The 16,670-nt window shown below is 32.5% G+C and overlaps 2 protein-coding genes and 1 long non-coding RNA gene across 3 annotated transcripts in view; 2 read left to right on the top strand and 1 right to left on the bottom strand.

Moving 5' to 3' along the window:
• Nucleotides 1–16,670, top strand: part of LOC136968084 (uncharacterized) — a 385,441-nt gene that overhangs the window by 41,143 nt on the left and 327,628 nt on the right. The window lies entirely within an intron of this gene.
• LOC136968074 (uncharacterized) lies at nt 4,459–5,248 on the top strand. The gene is made up of 4 exons (XM_067262034.1): nt 4,459–4,728; nt 4,805–4,873; nt 4,949–5,038; nt 5,103–5,248. The coding sequence occupies exons 1-4, from the start codon at nt 4,459–4,461 to the stop codon at nt 5,178–5,180; spliced, it is 507 nt and encodes a 168-aa protein (XP_067118135.1). The 3' UTR covers nt 5,181–5,248.
• LOC136968082 (harmonin-like) overlaps nt 8,669–16,670 on the bottom strand; it is a 33,746-nt gene continuing 25,744 nt past the window's right edge. The window contains exons 12-17 of the mRNA XM_067262049.1: nt 12,366–12,463; nt 11,727–11,861; nt 11,594–11,650; nt 9,987–10,199; nt 9,870–9,910; nt 8,669–9,150 (exon numbers count right to left, since the gene is read on the bottom strand). Coding sequence (XP_067118150.1) covers nt 9,129–9,150; nt 9,870–9,910; nt 9,987–10,199; nt 11,594–11,650; nt 11,727–11,861; nt 12,366–12,463 — 566 coding nt within the window. The 3' untranslated portion in view covers nt 8,669–9,128. The remainder of the gene's footprint in view (nt 9,151–9,869; nt 9,911–9,986; nt 10,200–11,593; nt 11,651–11,726; nt 11,862–12,365; nt 12,464–16,670) is intronic.

Genomic DNA, 16,670 nt, shown 5'->3' with positions numbered 1-16,670 from the left:
CTATGAAATAACTAGTTAAACCATGAAATACAAGAGAGTTTTACACTTTAACGGACACGATCAGTTATTCCATGGAATAACTAGGTATTCTATGAAATAACGGATTTCATACTTTAACGGTAACATCTCTACTCAAGAAGTAACTAAATAATTAAGAGATTAGGGAATGGGGACATAAATAAAACCCTGTTGAAAGAGCCAGAATTTTACTTCAACAAAAGCTTAACAGAACCAATCACTCGCTCAGTACAGTGGGAAACTGATTTCTGTGTACACCTCGTATTAAAACGAATTAGTTAGAAAACAAATGACTATTAAGTTTAACATAGTTAGATTTTTACAGCTATAGTGAGAAACGTTTAAAATTTACAACAGCCCTGTGGCGTCCTTTGAGATATACTAGTGACGCGACAAAAGAGGCATTTGACATTGACCGGTATCGGCACCCTCGGGATTTGGCACGCACACACTACACACCTACCTGGACCGTCTCTGATTCCATCCATTAGCTACTCGTATCGAGCTATTTGACTAAGTGGGATATTTTATGTTATTTTTATGTACGTTTCTTTACAAAGCTATATTTTAATTATAATTTTCTTTAAAAGTATATTAATACAATCGAACAATACATTGTACCAGGTATGTATATCCATCGCACATTTTATTTCACCGAGTAAGTTTTTATAATTTATTTTTAATTTTAGCCCTTATATCGTGGCTAGCGATTCAGAATGTAATTGTGATATTAAAAATACATTTAGAGAAGTCTACAGTTTTTACTGGCTTATCGAACAAATGAATACGAATGGACCCTAGACCAGTGATTCTTAACAGGGGGCCGCGGCCCCTGGGGTCCATAAGAAGTTTGCCGGGGGCCGCCAAATTATGCAAAATTTCCTTCAGAATATAATAAAAAGAAAATTGATGTATAACCGAATATCGTATTGAAAAGTGAAATAAGAAAGATAAAGTTTTCCTATTTAGTTTTTATTTATTTATTTTGTATTTCTTCCTACATACAACTTTGTTAGTACAGAAGAAATAAATGAAAATATGCTACTTACACCGCAGTATTTACTTCTTTTATTCCAAAGCAATTCTAAGAAACTATTAATGCTTGGAATTTTAAAAATAATTAGGAAAAATAGTAGGCTTTGAAAATTTAAATATTTTTGCAAAAGATATGCAAAATCCTTACGACAAGTGGGCGTTTTAGTTTTAGTTTAGTTTTAGCATCGACATTGGATCGATTTATCGACGTGTTTCTTATTTTATTTTCTGTTAAAAATTAATGAGTTTTCGTGTTTAATTGTGAAGTTTGAGTGTTATTTAAATAGATAATGAAATAATAAAGTTATGATTTACATTTATTATATAAAAAATAAAGCAATAATAAAAAAATCAATTTATTATAGATAAATTATCAAATATAAATTATTATTTAAAAAAATGGGAGTCACAAAAAAATTATGAAATATTTGGTGGGCCGCGAGTATAAAAAGGTTAAGAACCACTGCCCTAGACCATCACTGACGCGCAATTAACTGATTGCCCCAGGAAGTCGGCTTGTTACAGAAACACAGCTTCCCTGTCATCGAATGTCACGGCACGCCACTGAAAATTACAGTATTGGAATATTGAGCTAGTCTAATGCAAGGAATATAATACAATAATATATAGACTCTATACAATTTAAAATAACAAAATAATAAAATAAATAAATAAAAACGTTACTTAGAGGTTGAAAACGTTCGTTACAGTTAATAAATAATTCTCAGTGAGATAGTGTTTTTGGTAAAACATAACATATAGGTATAACACAAAGGGAATTATTTCCACAGTTTTACAATTTTTTATTTAAGCAATTCATATAAAGTCTGTCGGACATTAAGGTTAGCAATTCGAGCCATCACAACCTGTATAACACGGATCACTTTTCAAATATTACTGAGTCGTTACGTTTTAGTAATGTATTTAATACTGCATTGAAATTAAAAATTTAATTATACACGTGTATTTAAAGATTCTCGACGTTAGCTTGATTTAATTTTACTTTTTAAATTATAAATAATAAAATTTAGCAGTTATATTTTATATTTTAAGAAGAAATATTTCAAAGTTAAGTGCATGTAAAGCGAAGGAAAATATCGATTTTCTCCTTGTTCTACGTTATTCAACACGAATTTATTTCATGGTTTCAATGCAAAGTCCATAAATTACAACATTCTGAATTTTAGATTGACATAAGCCAATACACAACTCCGTTCAATTTAATCGTAGTGCAGTTTAATGATTTTTCTGAATCACACACGTGATATGCTTACGCAAGAATTGTTATATCAAATTTTTAAATAATTTGAAAAATATTATAACGAGCAGTTATATATTGTGACGTCGCCATACAGTAATGCCGGGCGGCAATTTTTAACCATATTATTTATTTATTTCCTTTAACATGTATGCTCTGCACCTGCAATTAGTAGGGTTTTCCTCCGTACATCTTATTTTTCCATTAACAATAGAGTCGTGCCGGTCATCTACGTAATGCCTTTGGAGAGAAACTTTTGAATGGAAATTACATAACCCCTCAGGTCATCATCGGAAGTTCGTACATAGTTAATCGGGTCCTCCTGCCCTTAACGTTTCCATATCTGGTCCATATTTAACGGACGAACTGCTATGGAAATTTATAAGTATACAATTTTTTTTAAAATTGCGACCTAATTATTTATAATTATGGGTAAGTACACAAGATAGACTTGAATAGGTCAGTAAATGGAAAAATTATCCATCAATTCTAAATTAAAGATTCAAAACTCATTAAATTATTCATTTTGAATGTACAGTATATGAACTAATGCTATAAAAAATATCCAACAAGAGTTGCTTAACTTTCCTGGCAACAATCGATGGCGCCATCTGTTATCATATTTTATTTAAAAACTTTTTATATTTTTAACTGTTATAAAAGGCAAAAATCTTCATTTTGAGGGTAGGAATGAGTTTTATTAAGAAAGAAATGTAAACGCTAATAACAAGTCAACTCGTCATTAAGTCCGATGATACTGGAGATACACACGACCCACTTTATCTCCCACCCTCTGGACCTTAAATCATCAATCTCCGTAAAACACAAACCTTCCTACAAAATTTCAAAATTTTTTCACGTTTGTCTTACCGACGTATTCGGGGCAGTAAATCCCGTTTATTTATTCGCTCGAATTCGATTTCCGGTCTTCACACCAAGGCTAAAGCCGAATCCGCCTGACGGAGTCCAAAGTAATTAATTTATAAATGTAACACAATTAAAATTTACGTAATGATATTACGTAAATACCAGTTAGAAAATTAAAAATACTCCATAATTTATTATCAGTTACCGCGTTTAAACGTAACTGGCTTACGATTTACCACATACCTCTATACAAGAATTTTAATGCAATATTCCATATAAATTTAATGCTTATATTCCATATAAACACACAACGGAATATCTATTTATTGCGTTAAACTTGGATTCTGTAAATAGTAACTATGACAAAAAATGTATTCGCCATAGTCAAAATGATTTGAATATCAAAACCGTTCAATCGATCATAACGCGTGTATCGTTTCTCTCATCTAATAATGTAAAAATCTTTCATTTTACACATACACACGACACTTTAAAGTTGGATTATCATTTGTAATTACATTATTATAAAGTTACGTAAGTGTTACGAAATAATGGAAAAATTTTTGGCAAGGATTGAAGCCGAAGACGAGTATAGAAGAAATAGAAAAAATATGAACACAGAAACAGAGATATGTTTGAACTGCGTTTTATCTTCGTTTACGTCCGTAGCAAGAGTTTACGGATATATTTTTTTCATTCCTTGTTCCTTCCACAACCGAAATGATGTTCATGTTCACCCGACTGTAACAAAATTTCATTCATTCTTCATCGAATGTTTCTACTGGATATTTTTCTGTTTGATGTCTTCCATGACAATACCGGTTTTGTCAGAGATGATTCCTTGTCAATCGTGGTACTTACTAGTCGAGAACGACGTCATCTTTGTCAAAATGACTGTTGCTATTGCGGTTTTAACTTTCGCACTCATTTTCAGTATTATAAAGAGAGTAAAATTAACCCCAAATATTAAACTGACGAAGCCAGAATATTTCTGTCGAAAAGAATTGTACGACGTCATTAATTACACCAGAATTTTCGCTTCTGTTCTTGTTGTATGTTCAACAATTTTCGGACAAGCGGTGAATTTTCTTTACTTATACCGTACTGTGGAGGAAGGAAAGTTATACGAGCAAGAAGCACTTTTTTGCAGCGTAGAAATTGGCATTTACACTAGTTTAATTACGGGTGAAATACTGTATTTAGGTTTTTTTCTTTTCTTGTTTATAATTATATTACTGATGATTTTCCAGAAGTTATCGGAAGATTTGCAACTCCTAAAAATGAATCATCCAAATTTGGAAACGGAATTAGAAGAAATTATGACGCAACACAACGAACTTTGGAACTATGTGAAACAATTGAATGGTCCATTCAATTACGTATTGACAATTTTGTACGGTTCTCTATTAACGGAAACCAGTCTGCTTTATTATATATTGATTTATTCGAAAACGGAATTTGCTTTGAAAATTATAATTTTCATAATTTGTGCTGGACTATCAGTTATTTGTTTCTTTGTAGGATTTTTAGCATCTGCTTTTACATCTGCTGTAATTTTTGTATTGTACGAAATGCTCTATTCCGTGTTTTACTAGACTAGTAACATGTTTTTCTTCTTTCTTTCAGATGCAAACATCGTTTCAGGACATCCGAAGATTCGCTCAATGCGATCTGAAATTGGAACAGAAATTAAAAGTAAAACTTCTCTTATAAAATAGAATTAGCGTTACATTTTAATTTGCATAAAATAATTTTATAAATTTCGTACAGATTGTGAATTTTATGAAGAGATTTGGAAAGGCATCTTTATGTTTATCTATTAACGGTTTCTTCGATGTTACCAAGAAGTTTCCTGTCAAGGTATGCCAATCAATTAACTGTTTCAATATATTCATGTAATATATTTATATATTTGAATTTGCAGATGTGTAGCGCTCTGCATTCCGTGTATTCGAATCTTTTGAATTTCAGGACCGTTTCCAAGAAGAAAAACTGCTCTTAGTGTTATTTGAACTGAAGGATCAATCGTTTTGAATATCATTTTCTCTGATAAAAACTGAATTAGTTCATACAATTTAATATTATGCCTAATTTAGGCAAATCATCATCACTCGTCGTATATTTCGTTTATTATGATAATTTAAATAGTTGAAAACACAATATACTTTTACAAATGTTTTATTTGTATTCTACGTATTGCTTAAATATATTTAAATGTTTATCGATTTTAATATTTTAAATAAAATTTCAATATTGCATGTTGGGTTTGTAAAGTAATTATATACGAATCTCTTTAAAGTAGTAATGCAGTGAAATCCACTTAAAGTGATCACTTTGTGAATTGTAATATATGAATGATAGCATTAATTAGACCAGGGGCGAGCAACCCGCGGCTTGCATTAATATTCTGTGCAGCCTGCATCGCACTAAATATTAATGAATATATAAATTTTCGACCTTAAGAAAGTATGCAGCAAAATTTCTATCGTTATTTTACAACTAATGCCAACAGTTTGTTCCGCAACCAATCTATATATATAATCGAGACGAGTTGATAATAATAATAATAATAATAATAATCAGCGCAGGGCCCAAACGGTTAGGAGTTGAAAGTTGAAATTTGGTACGCAGTTAGGGTATGTCACGAGAACGCACACTAAGAAGGGATTTTTCGAAATTCCTCCCCACGCGGGAGAGGAACAGGATTAAGTACTTAACACTTCCATTGTTGATGGAAGTGTTAAGTACTTAACACTTCCATCAACAATGGAAGTGTGAGTAGTAACAATGGAGAATAAGAGAAAGCGACGTGCAAGATTTACGGGCGCTGGAGAAAAAAAAAAAAAAGAGAGAGAGTAATATGTTAGAACATATTCGGTTTTCAAATTTAAACAGATTATTCGGTTTTTCTCGATTTTTTTTCTTTAGAACATTCGATGAAAATCGAACGATATAATCAGAACACGTCGTGAATATCGAACAATATTAAAATATTTGATTTTCAAATTCTTTAGACCTTTCTTTAGAAATATTTAGTTTGTTGATGAAATTACTATTTTTCTTCTGTGACTATAACATGATAACCTTAATCTTCGCTATCGTTACTTTTGCCCGAGCAACGCCGGGCCTACCTGCTAGTCTATATATATAAAAACGAATGTATGTCTGTTGTCTGTCTGTTTGTCCTTCATGCATTACTACACCATTTATCCGATTGCCATGAAACTTTGGGAAGTTGTTTAATACATTCCCGCGAAGGTTTCTGGCATATGTGAAGACCACTATTTCCCCCCTTTCAAAAATATATTTATATATGGATTAAGGCTTTCATGTCCAACAGATGGCGCTAACTTCCGACGACCTAAGTTTGCTTTTCTGTGAGGCATTGTTTTTCTGTGAGAACGGACTAAAGCAGATCATTTTATATCTATCTATATAAATAAAATATAACATTTGTTTTTCCTACCGATTCCTTTGAAATTTTGACACCACGTTGCATTCGAATACGCACGTGTTTTTATATAATATACATGTCGAAATTCCCCCACTGGGGGGAGAGGGACAGGATTAAGGCTTACTGTGAAGAACTCAGCTTCTATTTATACTATTTTGCATGCGTTTTTTGCGTTTTTAATTGCGTTTTAATAGGTTACGTCAACAGAATATACACTAAAAAGGGATTTTTCGATATTCCCCAGCGGGGAAAGGGACAGGATTAAGGCTTACTGTGAAGAACTCGGCTTCTATTTATACTATTTTGCATGCGGTTTTGATTGCGTTTTAATAGATACGTCAAGAGAATTACACTAAGAAGGGATTTTTTGAAATTTCCCCCACGGGGGAAGCGTTATACATTTATAATAGATACATTTTGAGCCACAACAACGTGTGGCCGGGTCAGCTAGTTTACTATAAAATAAAACTAGAAATCGGCTAACAGACTCGCGTCAAAACTAATTTAAAACTAGCAATGATTAATACGTTAATTTATAATCATGTAGCCTACAAATAAATAATTTTGATTTACCGTCATTTTTTCATTTTTCTTTTTTATGCGGCCCGCGTGAGTTGAAAAGTTTTAAAAGTCGTCCTTACATAGAAAAAGGTAGCCCTCAATTAGACATTAGCACTATCGAACATCCGAACACACTTATTACAACTGTACATACATCTCAATCCTCGATCAAGGTTAGCAGCCTGCCGCCCTGGGGGACCCAGGATCGAATCCGGACGGGTCGAAAAATCCCCAGGAATTTTTCGGGGGGTGATCCGTCCGGATATGTCGGTCCCCGTCCCTCACCACCCGGCCGCCCCATTGTGGGCCTGGCCGAACCCATAATGGGCTTGCTATAAGAGGCCCTCTTAGTGCCCACTGGGCAGAGAGTTAGAAAAAAAATCCTCGATCACCCACGATACATACATCGTGGGTGATCGAGGATTTGCACTTTTCTGGCTAACCGGAAACCTGATTCTCACGTTATTGATAAATTCGGCTGAAGTATAATGTTTGCTTAGGTGAAAGTTTTGCTCAATAATAGATTCCAATAGATTATCCTTGTCAATAATCTTAGGCATAAAACTTACTTTTAGAAGTGGAAGTCGCTTCGTCGCACATTCAGCAGTTAAACCTGGAACGTTACAAGCAGCCTTCTGAAGATTTTCTATGTCCGCCATATCTATCACATCAATTGCCACGCCATCCTTGTTTATATTTCTAATACGCTGTACTCTTACACCAAGACTTGCAAGCTTTACACTAGATGTAAGGTGTGCCCTTGTCTGATCAGACGCATTTTCCTTCTTTTTACTATACACCAAAACCGCGAAAGTCGGTTTAGGGGCACAATTGCTGGCTCTAATGGTTTTATGCCTTTCTTTAGTATTTCACTATAACTTGAAGTTTCTGGCGTTTCCCCACCCCGGGGGGCGGTTCGTGTGGTCTTACTAATATCACAAACTTCCACTTTGACTTATTGCCTCAATCATCTTATCACTATGAATAGAAATTGCCTTTTCTAACTCCTCTTTAGTAGTAAACAATGATAATCTTTTATCTAATACTTCAGGTAATCTATTACCCTTGACGGTGGTCTCAGCAAGAACTATAATCCTTGATATAACCCCTCCTTACACTGAATATTAAGCTTTTTGCCATTTTATAGTAATTAAAAATACAAAAAGATTTTATTAATAAATTTTCTGCCATGGGTTTTAAGTGTAAAGATACTTCTATTATTGTTTTATTAGATAACGACGAATGCCGTAGTTTCATAATTATGTATAGTAATAAAATTATAATGAATAAATTAGTTTTTAATTGAATATCTTTTAATGTTTCTAACATAAACAGTTCCTGAAATGAAAATTGAATCAGAAGAATTAACATTATTTAACTTCTTCAATCTGAAATCCTTATAAACCATTTAAAACATTCTTCTTGAAATTGTAATCTTAATAATCAATGATTTAATGTCATACAAAAATAAAATATCATACGTTCAAACTAATTTATATAATTTCAAAAATTAATGCTTAAGATAATACAGTATATTTTACAGTATTCAGCTATTACATTTATTAGAAGCAATACCAGAGAATGGATCTAATGTTTGCTATATAAAATTCTTCTTGCACTGTGCATTATGTAACTACATTATATACACGCAACTATACAAATAAATTGTTCCCAAAGGAAATCGTTTGTAACTTGATTAAATAGATTGTAAAAGATTTTATTTTACAAGATAGCTTTGTTCAATGTTTACAATTTGTGCCTTTTTTTTTAATACATATAAAGTATAAATTAGTACAATATTTAAGTTATCCTATTATAGGTTACACAGAAAAATGGCATCTCGATTTATAAGAATTTTTACAAAAGCTTAAATCATTTGAATTTGCAGGATATAGAATTATAACTATTTACAATATTTTCAGTATGTTGCACACTTCAAGATTCTTTACAGCTTTTCCTAGAGAAAAATAAATTGAAGTAATAAATTAATAGAACTTTTAAATACCGGTATTTGTTTATATTCGATGAACTCTTTACAGTTATCCGAAATAATCGGGGAGACAATTTTGGATAATCAATCACATTCCGTACAGAAAGAATTAAAAAAAAATTAATATTTTTACTTTATTAATGTATTTAATTCTATTACAACAGTAAAAATATGGTTAAGTAACTTAAAATTTAATACCTACAAATAACAAAATTCTCTTGTTTATTTAAAACAAGTAGATTTTCATTGAAACCCACAATGTACTAATGAAACTTTGAATTCGAGGCAAAAAGCACAAAACAGTAAACTTAATATTAAAATAAAATGCAACACTCGTGTATATTGTACATAAACCGTACACATACTTCACTGTGTGTAGATATGGTGAAGTATTTAATGCATTATAAGCCAAGGCTAATTATACTGTATACGCTTTTCTTTCTGTACTGTAATAAATAAAACCTAACTTTATGATAATGAAATAGTTCAATGATGGGTTTATGAAGCTCACCGATAATTGTTGTTACGTAAAAGAATTCATAATTTCTGGAATTAAACTCTCCGAAACAAATTTCGGTTAACCAACTTTTCGAATAATTGATTTTCGATCGTCTGTACTCTACTGTATCTGACTCGTAAGTGCTTTCTATATTATACTGTATTTTCTGTAATTATATTTTACTTACGTGTCTTTCTTTAATTTTCTAACTGCAATTTTCAGATTTTCCTGAAAATATTATTATATTTTCTTAATTTAATTTTTTCAGAAATTTTAATTAATTTTTTAATCGATATGTTATTACCTTTGAGCTATTCATTGCATCTCTTAATGCAGCGCTGGCAAAAGTTAAAGATACATTTTCGACGTTTGTTTCGTCAAACTTTAAAATCTGATCTCCGACTTCAATTCTACCGTCGAGGGGAATAAATCCTCCTTCCCATAATTCACCTACTGTAATTATCCCTTCCACGGATGAGTATATACCTCCTTCCATCTTTAGGTTTAGAGGCCCATCCTTCAGAAAAGAAACAAAAAAAAATTTACAAATTAATCTTTATGGTTATATAAAATTCAAAAAAAATCAATTATTTTGAACTGACTGCTGCAATCGCACCCTGAGAAATTTCTTTAGACACTAATTAATTAAAAAGTATTTTTCTTACTTCACATTTTATCAATAGTAAACTTCGATATCTGAGTCACCAACCAACACTGATTTTGCAACACTGGTTGTGAAAATTTATATTTCATTTTATTAAGAAAAATTGTTTGCTACGAAGCAATATATCTATTTAATAAAGTGAAGAATGTCATCATCTATGTTCATTACAGAAATATTCTATCTGTTTCATTTGTTCAAGAAACAGAAAAGGCTAAAAGGAACCTTTATCCCTGGACTTCGTAAAAGCTCTCGACAACTTTGTACTCGGGATACTAATACTATGGTGTAAGAATATTATGAACAATATGTAAGGATTATTAGTGATTTTTCTTAAATAAAAGAAAAAACCACATCTAAAATTGTACAGTAGAAGCTGAGTTCTTTAGGATAAACCTTAATCCTTTCCCTCTCCTCTGCAGGGAGGAATTTCGAAAAATCCCTTCTTAGTGTACGTTCTTGTAACGTACCCTAACTGTGTACCAAATTTCAACTTTCAACTCCTGACCGTTTGGGCTCTGCACTTATTATTATCGTCATCAACCCATCTCGATTATATTATAAGATGCAAATGAGTCCAGTTTCAGACTCTACTGTATTTAATAATTCAGTATACAACTGTACCAAAAACATAATTTAATGAAATTTTATACATGAAAAATAGCTAAACTAAATTAAACGTTATCATGCTTCTACGACAATGTTTGGCTGTAGAAAAGTTGTTTTGTGGATGGAAGTCTGAAGATGGAAGAAAAATCCTGGCTTTAAGTAAGTGGAAATTTATTAGAAACACCAACATGTATCAAAAATAATTAAATATCTAATATATAATATAGGCATTGAATATAATAAATAATTTGTTTTAAATTATTAATAAGTTTAAAATAATCTATAATAAATCTAGTTGGAACCGCTTTTCTTACAGTGAAAGATTTTCGCTGTAAAGATTGTAAAGTCACCAAGATTGATATAAATATGATTAAACTCAGTGACTTTTTTAACAGAATTATTAATATTTAAAATAACTAGATCATGTTTAGTGACTTTTTACTAATGGTTTTTTATACAATCATAATATAATGGTTGCTTTACAGGTAAATGGTTCTTGTTTTATTAAATATTTAACATTCAGAATAATGTTTAAAGTGTAGTTATAATTTCTCCTTATAATTCTTGGATCTTATATTAACCAATTAGTTTTTGTCTAATATTAAAATTTTATTCGAACACACTAAATGATTTTATGATACCTTCAAAAATGTGAAAATCTTTACGTCGTCTTCAGATCCTTGCCTACAATCATTTATCTAGAATATAAATTAAAAATCTAATTAGTATTTTTTTAAATTAATAAATAAATATTTCACTGCAATTGATACTTACATCAGATTTTGTTTTCTCGTTACTTTTGTCATTTTTGCTGTGACCATTTTCTACTGGTAAACTTGAAGAAATTTTCTTTATTGGTACTTCTGGTGGTGATTTTGTTCTATTAAATGTTTTAACATTCCATAATTCCTAAAGAATTTTAATTAATTAATCAATTAGTCAAAGAAAATTATATTTAATTCCTAATTTGCATACAACCGATATAATGTAAGAATTTATATAATTAAAACTTGTAGCCTACTTATAATTCTGGTTAATGTTACCTTAGGTAGCTAAGATGGTGGCTCGTCTCTAATTCCAGCAAGGAAACAGTGGGACACACGTTCTAACCTAACCTAACCTATTCTAATAATTTGGTTGCTAATAATTCCGGTAATTTATTAGAATAGGTTAGGTTAGGTTAGAACGTGCGTCCCACTGTTTCCTTGCTGGAATTAGAGACAAGCTGCTTGGTTACCTAAGGTAACATTAACCATAATTCTTTAGTGTTATGAAATTTAACAGAATTTTTAGTCTCAGTCTATAATAAGATTAATTTCTATGGGATGCTAATGACTCATTATAAAAAATATTAATATTTATTTCATTATGTTCTTCTTAAATTAATTTCATTGTCTCGCTATTAATACTTACATTATTTGTAGAATTGTTTTTAATTGAACTAACAGTCGACGTCTTTCCCTCTCCAAACATTTTACGATGCGCGACATGCATTTCTTCCATCAACATTTCTAAAAAACATAATATTAAATTACTTAACACAGTTTTATAATATTCTAATTGACATTCTCTACTTAATGGGGCTATCAGTTTCATGATATATGACACTATAATCAGTGAAAATGAGGTCAACTTCATTTTTTTAAATGGAAACCCCCATTTTTTATTGCATATTCGGATTCTACATTAAAAAATTAAATAAGCTTTTATCTAAACATTTTACAAAAGATGCACTAATCAAAAGTTATGGATATTTGAAGTTTTTTATAGTTGCCACATCATGCATACACAATTCTGTGGGAATCTGTAAATTCCACTGAAAAAAGGAAGGAAAATGCTTAGAAGTTGTTAGGAAAAAAGTATTATTTGGTGGAATTATTCATTTTGTTCAAATAATGAATGGATACAAAACTAGTGCTACTGCATATTAGAGCCATCAAGCTTATGATAAAAGGAAGATGTTGATCTTAATACCAAAATCTTGGAGACAAATAATTACATCAATAAATTTTTATTTAATTTTTTAATTTTTTGGGATTTTTTCACAAGTAGATTACAAGATACAGTCATTATTGAGGATGTAAGGTTACATATCACAATTGCAGCTAGATTATATGTAGAAATTTTTACTTGATTCTAGGTAAGGGCAAGCGCGTGCCACATTTTTCCTCATGTGGACACCCTTGTAATAAGCAATGTATTATGCATTTGAAACATCTGAATGCATAAAGGACACCTAACATTTTACCCTATTAACATTTCCTTGAATAAAACAATATTTTTTATAATTTTATCATATATTATGTTTAGCACCAGTACTATTATATATATACAGAGTGTATCAGAATGACGTTTTAAAAATTTGGGGGATTGTAGAGGATGAAATTTTGAACGTTTTGATATAAGGAACCCATAGCCTTATAAAGTATAGGATATAAAGTTTCTACAGTGGTAGGAAGTGCTTGACTGCCCTTTGCTTTGGTAGTGTAGCTGTACGCTATACATTTTTGTTGTAATTATAGATTTAAGTCTAGTTTAATATCTTTCTTTTTCCTATCCTTTGTCTCATCTCCTTCTAGAACTTTCTTGCTTTGTCTTTCTGGTTCATTATCCCTTGGGTGGGATTACCAGTTCTGAGAAATGGAGTACGTAAACAAAGGGTGAGGCAAGGCCCTGGAGCCGATGAACAAAGGTTAGAGACACTTTAATGAGGACCCTCAACGAGTACGGACGGAGAGAGGGAAGGCTTGATATAGCTAGCACGCTGATCGGAGACCTCTGAGTTGCGGAAGGGAAACTTGTACTCGAATCCCGAAGAATGAGGGCGGAATTTGGGTAGCCACCAGATCGAATTTTAGACGATTGAAGGCTACGTTCACCCCCAAGGAACTAGTAAAGAAATTGAAGAGTGCCGACGCATAGCATCGAAGTGCAACATTCACTCCACGAAAAGAATCAGACCCGTATCTCACCCAAGTCTTTAAAACTAGGAAAATCCCGGGTATTTTTATACTTTTCTCATTCTTCTATTTTCCATCTTCTCTTCTTTCCTTAGTTGTAATTAGCATAAGTATTAGTTTGTGAGTTTCAGCCCGCGTATAGTTGTCACGCGCGTCGATCTTTTGTTCGTTAGTATATATCGTAACATGTTTGTGTATATTAAGTACTTGTAGTTGTTGGGATCCAAAGAATCCGTTTAGAGCAAAAATAAATTACTTTGTCACGTGAATAAAATCTAGTCATTTATTTTGTACTATCCCGCTCGCTGGACTTTGTACTTGTCGCCCTAAACTTCACAGTAGCTACCCTTCTGTCCATTTACATCGTGTTATTGTTCTTGACGTCTTCCTCTGGGGTTATGTAAAGTCCCTTGTGTACACAACACCTGTAGGAACAGTTCATGAGCTTACGGAGCATATCTTTACAGCATTTAATACCATCAGAGAGGAGCGATGAATCTTACAGAGAGTCGGACAAAACATGGTTTGTTGCTGCATGTGATGTAACGAAGTTGGTGGTCATCACATTGAACATTTACTCTAAAGTAGTGCAGCCACTGATTCGATGTACAGTTTGATTGTACTCTACTGTTTTGTCAATAAAACTTGTCATAAATACTGTATTATGCTGTTTCATTCAGCATACCGACCACAAAGTGCAAAAAGTGCTGTAGAAACTTTATATCACATTTCCGGCTATGGGTTCCTTATATCAAAACGTTCACAATTTCATCCTCTACAATCCTCCAAATTTTTGAAATGTCATTCTGATACACCCTGTATATGTGGTGCCTGTCCCCCATGCTGACATGACTTGGTCGAGTCTGATGTTGTGTGCAGGCCTCCTGTGCAGGTGGCAAAAAAGACAAACCATTAGAATTAGAAAAAAAAAAGGGGGGAATGACATGTCCGCTTGAAGACAATTAATATCCATTTAATAATTAGTATCAAGGTGATTTGTTTAGTGTTCTTCGTTTTGTAATGTTTTCTGTATAGTATTAAAATATACGTCATTATATGTCATAAGCTCTTCATATTCTTTCTTCAACTGCATTCTGCATATGTTTCTTAATGCCCAACCCAGCCATCTATAGACACCACATATATATATATATATATATATATATATATATTATATACATATGGTTTTTGTTTAAAAACATGACAATAATAAAGGAACAAAGAGTAATTACAACTAATAGGTAGCTAGGTACTGTTGGTATGTTGGTCATATCTAGCAAATATTTTATAGCAAGTACTGTTTTAAGTGTCAATATCAAACAAGATGCCATTACACTTTTGTTGATATCAAAAACATAGTCAGGAGATACACTAGACTCATCAGTGCACTTGTTGCCTGTAGTGATCATAAACATCACTACCACTGACAACACAGTCTAAGCTATGTCTGTGTCTACACATGTTACTGTGGTGTTCTATAAAAGTGAGGCAGTATGGTCTGCGAATGAAACGGAGAGAAAGGACTCTGCAACGACTACAATAATAGACAATGTCCCTTTATTCCACTTAGAACAAATAAGGTTTTTGTTGTTAAGGAATCCCAACTGACTTACAATTCAAGGTGTTTCACACAGGGGACTCTCTGTCCCTAAACAAAGCACAATGGTGTGTTATTTTTATAGGGTGTAACAATCAGTTTCTCGTAATTGCATGACTAACCTAACTTAAACCTAGCTTAAATCTAACTTAATATTAATGAAAAATAAGGAAGACAGGATAGCGGGAAGGTAGAAGAAATGAAGGGATAATTCACCCGGGGTTTTCTCTTTCTTCGGTTGATACGTATTTTGTGTAGGATCTGGGTTCGACAATAGTGGTTTTTGTCTTCACTATCCTGTGGCTGTCAGCCATATTGTGTTTTTTTTTTTGTGTTTCTTTTATAGTTTGTAAGTTATAAATACATATACATATATATATTTTTCTTTCTTTCTTTCTTCTTCCTTCATTTCTACTTTATTTCTGTTTCTTTGTCTCAGCAAGTCGTATATCAACCGTTATCGCCGGAGAAGGAGGATTAACCCTTCTAAGAACCGGGGGATAAACAAAGAAGGGGGTATTAGGACTTCCACGAATTTGGGAGTGTGGACAAAAAGAAAAGAGGAAGCCCTGAGGACTAAGTGTAAGAAGAACGGACACTTTTTGGCTAGACCTCAAGAGGAACGGAGGTGCAAGGTGGCGTTCGAGACTCGAAAGAGAGAGAAAGAAAGGAGGCTGCAGGACCGTCGAGGCCGGAGGAAAATAGGCACGAGGGCCAGAGAGCGCCGAGAATATAGGAGAATATCGAAGACAAATGGCCGAATAAGGAGGAGGAGGAAAGGCTACCATTGTGGAAGGGTACTTCCCCGAGTGTATCGATCGATTGTGAACCCGGGTACTTTCTGTCTATTTCTATATACTTTCTATCTTTCCTAAGTCTATCCGTTTCCCTATTTCATTAGTTTTAAGGTAGTTATAAGTTTAGTTTTAAGTTGGTTGTATAATTTTTTTTTTGTTACGCGCGCGTGTGCATTATTGCTTGTATGCGAATACGTGGCGACCCCTTTTCCAGTGAGGATACTCAAGTTGGGATCACTTGTAAATAATAAAGAAAAGAACCGTGTTCTGAGAGAAATAAAGGAATATTTAATTGTATATATAAGTTTTTATGTTTCTATTTATAACGTTTGTTCGCGTACGTATAAATCTCTTGATACGAACA

Source organism: Centruroides vittatus, unplaced genomic scaffold, assembly GCF_030686945.1.
Source record: "Centruroides vittatus isolate TY-2023 unplaced genomic scaffold, ASM3068694v2 contig_1388, whole genome shotgun sequence".
NCBI classification, from domain to species: Eukaryota; Metazoa; Arthropoda; class Arachnida; order Scorpiones; family Buthidae; genus Centruroides; species Centruroides vittatus.
The sequence above is the reverse complement of the archived record's forward strand: the minus strand, read 5'-3'. Positions and strand labels throughout refer to the sequence as shown.

Excerpts from the sequence above, each read along its gene's own strand:
- LOC136968074 (XM_067262034.1), top strand. The coding sequence starts at position 4,459 with ATGAATCATCCAAATTTGGAAACGGAATTAGAAGAAATTATGACGCAA. Across the intron at positions 4,729-4,804 it reads CATCTGCTTTTACATCTGCT|ATGCAAACATCGTTTCAGGA; the intron begins GTAATTTTTGTA and ends TCTTTCTTTCAG. Across the intron at positions 5,039-5,102 it reads CCAAGAAGTTTCCTGTCAAG|ATGTGTAGCGCTCTGCATTC; the intron begins GTATGCCAATCA and ends TTGAATTTGCAG.